Below are 12,156 nucleotides of genomic sequence, written 5' to 3' on the forward strand. Positions count from 1 at the left end.
AAAAGGAGAAAAAGGGAAAAACATTTCAATTGTGGTATGGCTATGTATACTTTCAAGACATCTATGAGAATTCTTTTTTGTTCAAAACGATATACGCTTAAATCCTTAAGATTTACACTTTTTTCCAGTTGTGGAGAGAATTCTGGATTTGTATTCAGAAATGCCTCATTGGAAAATCAGCTATTTCCATAGGCTCTGATTCAGCTCAGCCAGGAAGACCCCAGAGCTGTCTGACTCCGTCTGGGGACCGGGCTCTGGGGAAACTGAGGGGCTAGGGCTTTGCTGAGGCAAGGGAGTGGCTGCAAAGAGAACTCAAGTTCCTTGAAAAAGTCCCAGCTGCCTCTGGACTCATCACTTTCCTTGTGACCATAGGGGGGTTTGGCTCTTGGAAGCACCTTGAACCCCCAGCAAACCAAGTGCTGTTTCGCTCTCACCCACATTTGAGTCTTGACTTTCAAACTATGCTCTGCTTTGCACCAGGCTCAGCTGTATAAGTCTTCAGGGTGAGGGGCTGAGCCACAAAACACTTTTTGCTGCTATAAAGTGTATACATTATATACTTTAAAAAAATCCTCTGGACTATAAATTGTGTGGTCATGTGTGTGTGTGGTTGAGAGAGAATGTGGAGGGGAGGGGGCAAATTGCTTCAGGCACTTTGGAAAGACAAATGGTAATCAACTTGGCTTGGGCAGCCTGGCCAGTGGGCAGAAGCCAGTGGTGAAATGTTCCTGAACAAAGCAGCTCTCCTGGACAGGAGAAAACCCATGAGCACGGGCTGTAAGTGGGCCATTAGTCACATGCCTGAAAAGATCCTGCTATCCAGTGGACACACACGAATAGGAGTGGTAGGGCCAGGATGGATGCCCAATCCTCGGAGGTTCCAGGGCACCCCCCACCCCGGGTCAAATCCAACTGGGTCTCTTTGCCAAAGGGGCACATTGCTGTCTGAAACACGGGCAGAGCAGGGGTACTTGTAGGTGTAGGCTGGGAAATCAGATCTCTGGGGAACTGTAAAAATTCCCTAGTCTAACTTTCCAGGAGGGAGGAGGGTCATTAATGGTTTCAGAACTTGAAAAAGGTGACTGCTTCTTTGTCCCATCATTGGGAAGATGGAAAACTAAGTTTTAAACCACAGCATGGGGAATTCAGAATATTTGTGAAGATTGTTGGCTGCAGTAGAGAGTGATAAAGGGTTTTGCCAGTTATAGAGCAGAAGGGGGTCATAGTTGGCTATGGAGCTGGGAGAAGGGGACTCAGCCCGGTGTGTTTCAAGATCCCTTCCACCAGTGGGACCAGATTCCCCAATCTCAGTTGGCTCTGCTATAGCCAGCCTCTGATGTCTACAGTGCCCAGGTCCTCCCTGTAGTGGTTGTGCCCACGTTCCCTACTCATGATGTGACTTCATCTGAGTGGAAGCTCCTCGAAGGCACACAGTGGGTGCCTCCCACACGAGTGCCATGCAATGCCTACAACAGTGCTCAGGTTTCTGTCGGCACACAAACGTAGCTGGAATGAATGCCACACATCTTGCTGTAACTGAGATGAAATGACCACCCCCTTTCCTTAAAGCAGGGCTAATGGGATTGCCAGAGCTCCAGAACTGGGCTCTAGGCCTGGCTTGGAAAGCTGAGGCGGCTCAGAGCCAAACTGGCCATCCCTGAAGGAAGGCTGGCACTCTCTGCGTAAGGCAGGTCAGGAAGGAGGTGGCCTGCTGGAAGGGAAGGAGCCTGTGGCAGGCAGCATCAGGGCTGCCTTGACATGACCTACTTGGCTACAGGAAATAGTACCATCTTTTTTTTTTTTTACTTTACATAATATGATCAGAAATAGAATTTTAGGACATTAAAGTGATCCTTAAAGATTATCTGAATGATACGTTGATTTTAGCCTATAACTGTCAAATTGTGGTGCCTCTTCATCCCCTTGTAACAGACAAGGAAGGAAGAAGATTGGCCAGTCTTATTTCCCTGTGCTAGCCACATAAAATGCACTTCTTTTCCTATCCCTAAAGTCCACTTTAATGGAGGAGGATGTAAAGGATGATGTCCTCCATAGAACTGTCCTAATTCCTCACAGACAGCCGTGTTTTCTCTGTAGCTCACTCTGGGCCCTCTCCTGCCCTTGTTTATGGGATGCAGGGGCTCCCTTATCTGTGCTATGCTGCCCACCTGGCATGCATCCCCAGCCTGAACTCCCTCAGAGGCCTCAGGCCTGGTGTAGTATCTGGATGGACTTCAGGCTAGAATGTGACACACAAAGATAAGGACACATGGGGTACTGTGAAGGACCAGGAGTCAAGTCACCCCTTGTTGTGGCTTCGCCAGTTTTCCTAAAGTGTCTTAGAAGCCAATCGCCAGCCATAGTATAGGCGGGTGACAGCCTTGCCCTCCCCACTGCTGCCTCAAGGGCTCCCTCCCTCCAAGTTTTCCAGCCCCCGGGAGTAGGACGTCTGGATCTGAGAAAGAAACCCCGTGGTAGGCTGCCCTGGTCTTCAGAGGCGTTCAGGGCTGCGGTGGCAATCCTCATGCTCTGGGAGGTATGTGCTCACTCGTGTGCTCCCCACACTGCCTGTAATCCTGGCCCTACAAAGGAAGCCTGAGCCACCCACTGCTACCGACACAGAGCTATAGAAATACACAGGAACGGTTTTTGGAAATAAAACCATCAGGTTTTTAAATCTCTGAGAAGGCTGCAAATCTCCTTTGAACCACAAAGCAAAAACATTTGGTTGATTCAGATCTAGAGCACTATTTTCTTTTTGAAAGCAGTACAATGTGTATAGAATGGGGTAAAATCATAAAGTGATGAGGGCAATTCCTCCTGAGACTTCAGTATGTGAAATATATCATCATCATCAACAATCTGATCTCAGGATCCAAAGCCCTGGGCCAGCCTCTCCTGTGAGTAGCGTAGCGACCGTGCTTCCAGTGTTGTAGCAAGCATGGTGTCACCTGTCTTCACCTCACTGGCTTGTAATACCCAAGCACTGGTTTCACTCCACAGACGGAAAAATTAGATTCACAGAACACAGGGTACCATACAGTCATCACTCTAAAGTACCCTTTTTGAAGCACTGCCAAAAATCCAAGTAAGAATTAAGGCCTGTAATAATGACATTTTTAAATGTGCTTTGTATAAAAATATCTATGTGTCAGTTTTGTAACTCCTGCCCCTTTGCACTGTCTGCCATGAATTCCACCCCACAGTCATAGCCAATAAAGGACCAGAAAGTACTGCTTCAAAATAATGTTCTGAACTATAAACACTCTGTCCCTCTCATGCTGTAGGGGCACAGGGTTCCTGAGAGGCCTGCTACATGATAGTTTCTAACTGGTGCTCAGGCTGACTTGGCATGCCACTTTATTTTGTGACACCACATTTGGGGATATGCAGTTTCCTCTGCTAAAGGGCACCTGTGGTGCTGAACTTGGGGTACCTTGTCCTGGATGTATGAGTCGTGGGTCATTAAGCTGGAAGCACATTTAACATGAAGGGCTTGGTGTTTTGTTCTCACCACTAACACTTAACTGCACCATAGGGAAACGGCAGGAGGTCATCTGTCTGGGTCTGCACTCAGCCCCTTCTCTAACTCTTGACCATTTTACACTGGGTTCCAGCTCAACCACTCCCTTCAGATTCTCCCTCCAAAAGTCAAGATGTTAAACAGGCTCATTAGTTTCATTGTCAAACTTCTCCCATCTTCCTTTCTTAAATAACACCTGATGACATGCCTGTAAATTACTATAGAGTAGCAATACTTCTCTCTAGCATTTTGAACTGCCCCCTCCTCAACCCTGACCAGGTACAGTCAATATTAGCTGAATTTGTCCTTTCTGGTACTTTTACGTCTGTGGCCTTGGTCCTGAGGCCTGTGACCAGATGTCCCCAAGGTAGCAGAGAGGATTGCACTGCTTGGTTACAGAGAGCCCAGCAAGGTCTGTAGCCTTTGCCACTTCCCTTTCAGGGCGCACGTGCAGCAATGCCCACGCAAGGCTGCAGCTCCAAGATCATGAAGGGCATCTCCATTTGCACATGGACATTTGTAAGGCTGAGGGCTCCTCTCTGGGAAGTATTTAAGTATTTCAATACTGGGAGTATTGGAAGTATTTGAGCATGTGAGGAGTTCAGACCTGAGGTTGGCTTTGGGATAGCCAGCAGGAGGTAGCAAGAAGAACACAGGGAAAGAGAGGCCAGGGTCAGGGCGCCCAAGGGTGGGATGGGGGAAGGAGTGGGAGCCAGGGTGGCCCCAGGGGCTAAACTGTTCTACCTGCTTTATGGGCTTCCAAGCCCTGGCTAATCACCTACATTAGGGACCGAAAGCATACTGGAGCTAGTCCTAAATAGCAGGGGTTTTCACACGTGAGTTCACACCAGAGCAATCTGGATGACAGGTCACATTAACTTTCAGTATATTACCCAAAGGACATGTTAAGGGGTGCGAACGTAGACCCAGGTGGTTGCCTTCACTGCTGAGTTGAAATTTTTTTAATTAGTGAAAAATATTTTCAACAAAAACTTTCAAAGCCCCAGACACCTTAAGATGACAGCTAGTGCTGCTTATTTTTTCCCTTGAAAAATGCATACAAAATACAGATAATGGTTATAAAATGTAAACTGTAATGGTTATTTGCTGGAACACAGAGTCTGCCACGGGAACTGCGTCGTGAGAGCCTGAGCACAGTGGGTGCTGGAAGAGGGCATAGGGGAGATGGAGCGCCCACCACGGCACTGGCAGGCCTGGGTCACTGAGATGCAAAAGAAAACTGATGGTGAGACCTTAAAAATGATGCAGCTTCAGATCCAAATTGTTAAGCACACTCAAACTTAAACACAATTTACATGAAAGGTCAAATTTGTGACCTTTATTTATTTATTTATTTTTAATGTAGGATAAAAAAATTAAGTTTAATTCCCCTCTCTCTCCAACCCCTTTGTTTGGTGTTACTAGAGAAGTATTAATTAACTCTCATTCTCAGGTCTTAAAAGCCTTTGCATCATTTTTATTTTCAACAAAAGTAAATAATCTTTTACAAAACCATGGCGTCCTGGCAAAGCTGCATCACTGGGGCGGCTGAAAATATACTGCCCGTGGTTAAAACCAAGGACTGGCTGGAGGAGTCATCAGGTGGCTTGGTCACGTGCCTCTAGGAACAATCCTGCCTCCCGGGTCAGGGCTCTGTGTTCAGGGCCTACCAGGAACAACGCGTGGGCTGCGTGCTAGGTTGCTCCGTTTCCAGGACCCAATTTTGTCTTCTGGCTGTTTTTCTGGGCAGTGCTATACCATGACCAGGTTATCCCACAAAAGCAGCTCTTTGCGCAGACTAACCTGGGGTGTCCTGATCCCCCCAACAGGAGCGGCTTTCCCTCTTCACCACCCTCCCCTCTCCCCTCACACGCCTGCCATGACCCTCCATGAGGCCCCTTCTGAAGCCCCTGCCACCCACTCTCTGCACCCACACCCACGAGGTCAGAGTGGCCTCTGGGAGTCCCCAGGCCTTCCTGCTGGTGGCAGTGGCCTGTACCCATCTGTCCCAGGGCCCACAAGCAGACCGAGGCTGCACGTCTGCCTACCTTCTGGCCAAGGAATAGGCTCTTGGTGGACAGCACTGTGAAGCCATCGGCCGGCGTGCCCTCGGTCGTGCTGTCTGCGCTGGCTGCCTTGCTGACTTCTCCCTGCTTCTTCTTATACAAATACAAGAGTCAGTATGAGGCCCACACAGGCACAAACAACATGAATCTGCACTTTCTCACAGGAGGCAGCTCACAGGCTTTCCCCATAATATTCAAGAGGAAACAGGAAACTAATTCACAACCAGTTCTTATCATTTCTCAGAGTGGGGGATGAAGGCTTATTTTGAAGTCCAAGAGTTCTATGAAGATTGTTAAATCCTATTTTTATCACTTTATAACTAAAAAAAAAAAAAGCTACTTAAAGGCAAAGTTTTACAGTGATAATTTAGAACAGAAACATTTTCATAAGTTTAGACCAAGTGAGTATCTCTTAAGTGAGGGTCTTCACTTTCTAGATGTCTATACCATTCAAGTCAGAGGGGAGGAAAAACAAACTAGGTCACTAGTTCTCAAAGAGCCAAAAAGCAGACAAGGACCATAGCCCTCCAACCCTCTCCAGCCCTGTAGGACTCTCCCAGGCTCCTTCATTACAAGCAGCCATGCAGAGGGATCCATATGGTGGCTGTTGGCAGCCCATCTGTCCCCCTGGGGACCTCCACACTCCACAGTGGGCATGGATCTCAGTATTCCTGGGCCTCTTCCCAGGATCACTCACACTGAGGGATGTGTACCCTGGGGTTCCTAAGAGCCTTGCAAAGGGATGTTGTATAGAGAAGTTTAATTAATTCCCAGATCCTCAACTTCCTCATGTCCTCTTTCCTAAAATTTCAACTGCCCTGAGCGGCCTACCCCTGTGATCCAGGTTTCATGCTGGGTCTCACTGTACAGCCGCCCTCCTCCGCTCCCCAGATGAATGTTTGTGTGGCTCGCCACCTCGGGAGCAGGGGTGCACATCTTTCCAAGTCTCCTGTGTATTTTTGTTAACGATGAGGTCTGTATTAGACATAGCTGTTTTGGCTCATTTGGAGATTTTCTGTATTCAGATACATTGCAGAGTAAGGACAGTGGAAACAATGGCTATTTTTGTTTAGATTCCTCACCTTTTCCCTTCCCTCAGTTATTATTGGAAGTACATCCCTCCTGAGGACAGGTCTGGTGGGAGCAAATCAAGAAAGTAGGGGGAGGGGAAATCACAGATGACCGTGCCTTCCTGAAGGACACAGATAGATAGTGAACTTAGGGCAAGGCCTATGCCTGGTGCCTTTGCCCATTTAGGACTGAAATGCATTAACATATTAACTTTTTACATAAGTTGAAAAATAAGGTCTAATTTTGCTGAATGCACTTAACAAAAAGGACTACTTTGACATTTAAAGTTATATGGCTAAATAATCTGGAACAGTTTCCATAAATTAAATGAATGAAATCTGGAGCTCCAAAGTTTTCACATAAATAAGTCAAAAAGCATTTTATCAAGAAATATGGTATTAGCAAAAATATATTAAAATTATCATTATTTTAATTTTCCTAATACTTTGAGTGTATCAGATTTGACAAGTGAAAGAGAAACAGGTATAATCAACAATTACATGGTAAGTCTTAGGAAAGCCTTTTTTGATATACTTTCCAGGCAGGAAACAAGAAAGGGAAAGGCTGGGTGACAAAACCCTTTCGCGGGTCAGATGTTTTTAATTCTGTGCTTTCAACAAAATGGAAGAAATACCAAACTGAGTTAACAGCAGAGAGATCATTAAAGAGCAGATTGACGGAGTGTAGGTGACAGTAATGTACCGATGCGGGATTCTTAGTGGTGATGAATATACCAGGGTCATGGAAGATGTTAACAAGAAACTGGATGAGAGATACTCAGAACCCTCTGTACTGTCTCTAACTTTCCTGTAAATCTAAAACAATTATAAAATAAAACATTTATTAAAACAAACTGATGACAGATTACTATGTGATTGTTGGCATATAACTAGAGGAAAAAGCTCAGAGGATTGAGTGAGGTTGTTATAACAAAATCCTTTCTATTCCCACTTAATTATTTTTGTGAACAAGACTTTCCAGGCACTTATACCTATAAATATAAAAATACAGGATGCTGAAACTTATTTTAGCAATATGTAACATTCATCTTCGGATATTCAAGTTAACTGAAAAAATTCTATCTCCATCCATCCCATTACAAGATACAGTTTCAAGAAAATTTTAGTTTTTAATAGTTATTAAAATTTGTAAAGTACTGGTCATTTTGATCAATTGCATAGTATTAATACATGTGACTGCTATCCAATCCTGTAGAATCCATAAAATTTAAGTGCTTTTATGATCATAAGAACTTTTTTCAAAATAAATTTAATTTATGCACATTATGTTTGTTGCAGATATTGATCAAATAGTACAAGCATAAAAATGTGTTACACTGGGATAAAATTTTGTGGGGCAAATGAAAGGTAAATAATGGTTCAATGAGAAAAATAATATAAAACTTCCAACTATTAAAAAAAGAGCCTGTGTATTTTTTAAATGATGATGGCATATGAAATAATCACAGTATTTAGATTTCTTCAGATATACTTAAATGAGTGATGAAAGTTTTCTTTTTAAATGTTAATATTTATTATATACCACAATTATACCCTTTGCAAATATTTAAATTTATTATAAAAAGTTTAGCTGTCAAATTTCAAATGTGTGAAATACAAAAATTTTCAAAGTTGTTTTAGGAGGAACGCAAACAAAAAAGTTTGAAAACCACTGCTCTACTCAGCAAACACCATGTGTAGGTGCTCAGTAAACGCCTGGGAATGGGAAGCAGTTAATAAGTAGATAAGAATTGAGTGGTTCTGCCCAGGGACACCTGGAGTTTTAAGAGGTGAGAAGGCCCTAACTGATAGAATGTCAGGCATCTGGGAGTTGGAGCTGGATTTGTTGGGAGAAGGGAGCCCTGTGAGCATCCCTTTGTCCCTAATACAAGTCAACAGCCACCTATGAAGCCAGGTTATGAGGTTTAGCATGTTACCCTAATTAATACTGTTGATTTTCAACAATGATTCATTTGCTTATGGTCTCCTCCATTAAAGCTGTTGCCCCATATTGTAAATTGGTGCAGCTACTACGGAAAACAATATGGAGAGTCCTCAAAAAATTAAAACTAAAACTACCATATGATCCAGCATTCACTGCTGGGAATATATCTGAAGGAAAGGAAAACACTATGTCAAATAGGTATCTGTACCCTCATGTTCAGAGCAGCATTATTTACAATAGCTGATACAGAAACAAACTAAGTGTCTGTCAACAGATGAATGGATAAAGAAGTTGTGGTATCTATAGATTTACAATGGAATATTATTAATCCATAAAAAAGAAATCCTGCCAGGAAGCCCAGAGAGTTCTAAATAAGGTGAACCTAAAGAAACCTAATACCAAGATATATTATAACTCAAATGTCTAAAGTTAAAGACAAGGGGAGAATCTTAAAAGTAGCGAGAGAACAACAATGTGTTACATAGAAGGGAACCCCCCACAATACTATCAGCAGAAATTTGCAGGCCAGAATGGAGTGGCATGATATATTCAAAGTGCTGAAAGTAAAAAACTTCCAACCAAGAATATTCTACCTGGAAAAGTTGTTATTCAGAATTGAAGGAAGACAGTTTTCCATACAACCAAGAGCTTAAGGACTTTATTATCACTAAAACAGCATTACAAGAAATGTTAAAGGGACTTCTTTAAGCTGAAAAGAAAGGACACTAAGTAGTAATAGGAAAACATGAGAGTATAAATCTCACTGGTAAAGGTAAATACATAGTGAAGGTGGTGGATTAATCACTATGAAGCTAACATGAAAGTTAAAAGACAAAAGTAGTAAAAATAACTACAATAACTAGTTAAGAGATACACAAGATACAAAGATGTAACATGTGGCCTCAAAATAATAAGTGTGTATGTCAGGGGGAGGGGTAAAAATGTAGAGCTTTAGTAGAATGCATTCAAATTTAATTTTTTTTATCAACAAAATGGACTGCTATAAATGTAAGCTGTTATATGTGAGTCTCATGATAACCACAAAGCAAAAGCCTATTCTAGATACACAAAAGATAAATCTAAGCATACCACTAAAGTAAATCAAGTCACAAAGGAAGAGAGCAAGGGAAGAAAAAAATGAACAGAGGAACTAGGAAACAGAAGATAATTAACAAAATGGCAGTAAGTACATACCTATCAATAATTGTAAATAAATGTAAATGGACTAAATTCTCCACTCAAAAGACAGAATGGATAAATGAATGAAAATACAAGACACATCTATATGCTGCCTACAAGAGACTTGTTTCAGATGTAAGAACACAAACTTAAAGAATGGAAATATATATTCCATGCAAATGGAAACCAAAAGAAAGCTGGGGTAGCTATACTTATATCAGACAAAATAGACTTTAAAACAAAGACTGTAGTAACAGGCAATGAAGGGCATTACATAATAATGAAGGGGTCAATCTAACAAAAGGAGGTAACATTTATAAATATTTATGTATCCCAAGTAGGAGCATATAAATATATAAAGCAAATATTAACAGACCTAAAGGGAGAAATAGCAATAATAGTAGGAGACTTTAATACCCCAATTTCATCAATGGATAGATCATCCAGACAGAAAATTAATAAATATTAGCCTTAAATGGCACATTTCACCACATGGACCTAACAAACATATTCAGAATATTCCATCCAGAAGCAATAGGATACACATTCCTCCCAAGTGCACATGGGACATTCTCCAGGTTAGATCATATTTGCTGCCACAAAACAAGTCTTAATGAATTTAAAAAGACTGAAATTGTATCAAGCATCTTTTCCAACCATAATGGATTGAAACTAGAAATCAATTATCAGAAAAAAACTAGAAAATTCACAAATATGTGGAGACTAAACAACAGGATACTTAATAACCAATGGGTCAAAGAAGAAAGCAAAAGAAAAATGAAAAAAATACCTGAAACAAATGAAAATGGGAATACAACATACCAAAAGTTATGAAATGCAGCAAAAGCAGTTCTAAGAGGGAAGTTTATAACAATAAATGCCTACATCTAGAAATAAGAAAAATCCCAAACAACCTAACGTTATACCTGAAGGAATCAGCAGAACATTGAAGCCCAAAGTTAGTAATAGGAAGAAAATTAACAAAGATCAGGGTAGAAATAAATGAAACAGACCAAAAAAAAAAAAAAAAGGATAATAGAAAAGATTAATGAGAATAAGAGCTGCTTCTTTGAAATGTTAAAACAAAATTGACCAACCTTTGGCTAGACACACCAAGGAAAAAGGATGCAAATAAATAAAATCAGAAATGAAAGAGATGTTACAACCAATACCACAGAAATGCAAAGGACCATAAGATACTACTATGAAAAATTATATGCCAATAAATTGGATAATCTAGAAGAAATGGATAAATTCCTAGGAACAATCTTCCAAGACTGACCCAGGGGAAAAATAAAACATCTGAACAGGCTGGTTAATAAAGAGATTCAATTTAATCAGGAATCAAAACCTCCCAAAAAACAAAGTCCAGGACCAGATGGTTTCACTGGTAAATTCTACCAAACATATAAAGAAGAATTAATACTAATCTTTACCTCTTCCAAAATACAGAAGATGGAAGACCTCCTAATTCATTTTATGAAGCCAGCATTACCTTGATACCAAAAGCAGACAAGGATGCCACAAGAAAATTCTTGATATTCCTGATGAATACATATGCAAAAATCCTCAAAAAATATTACCTAAGCAAATTCAACAATTCTTTGAAAGGATCATACACCATCATCAAGTAGAATTTATTCCTGGGAATCAAGGATGGTTCCACATCTGCAAATCAATCAATGTGATTCACCACGTTAACAAATGAAGAATAAAAATCATATGATGATAAATAAGTCAGAAAAAGCATTTGACAAAATCAACATCCATGATTAAATTTCTCAACATAGTGGGTACAGAGGGAATGTACCTCAACATAATTAAGGCCATATATGCCAAACTCACAGCTAACATCAGACTCAATGGAGAAAAGCTAAAAGCTCCCTCTAAGATCAGAAACAAGACAAAGAGGCCCACTCTCACCACTTTTATTCAACACAGTACTGTAAGTCCTAGCCAGAACAAGAAGGCAAGAAAAAGAAATAAAAGCCATCCAAATTGGTAAGGAAGAAGTAAAACTGTCACTATTTGACATGGTACTATATATGGAAAACCCTGAAGACTCCACCAAAAAACTATTAAAATAAACAAATTCAATAAAGTCACAGGATACAAAATCAATATACAGAAATCTGTATTTCTATATAATAACAAATTATCAAAAAGAGAAATTAAGAATCCCACTTAAAATTTCACCAAAAAGAATAAAATATTTAGGAATAAATTCAACCGAGATGGTAAAAGACTTGTCCTCTGAAAAACTCTAAGACATTAATAAAAGAAATTGAAGAAGACACAAATAAATGGAAAGGTATTCCATGATCATGGATTCAAAGAATTGACAATGTCCATACTACTCAGAGAAAGCTACAG

General features: G+C 41.0%; 1 protein-coding gene across 13 annotated transcripts in view; it reads right to left on the reverse strand.

The window, feature by feature from the left end:
- Positions 1–12,156, reverse strand: part of LOC118918758 (core histone macro-H2A.1) — an 82,147-nt gene that overhangs the window by 20,545 nt on the left and 49,446 nt on the right. For 6 of the 13 annotated variants that reach the window (XM_036897942.2, XM_036897925.2, XM_057490896.1 and 3 more), the window contains exon 5: positions 5,572–5,682. In XM_036897942.2, the coding sequence (XP_036753837.1) occupies positions 5,572–5,682 (111 nt within the window). Of the gene's footprint in view, positions 1–4,726; positions 4,746–4,985; positions 5,190–5,571; positions 5,683–12,156 lie in introns of those variants that run through there. The other 7 variants (XM_036897932.2, XM_036897951.2, XM_036897969.2 and 4 more) reach the window with 5 other exon arrangements.

Source organism: Manis pentadactyla, chromosome 13 (genome assembly GCF_030020395.1).
Source record: "Manis pentadactyla isolate mManPen7 chromosome 13, mManPen7.hap1, whole genome shotgun sequence".
NCBI lineage: Eukaryota > Metazoa > Chordata > Mammalia > Pholidota > Manidae > Manis > Manis pentadactyla.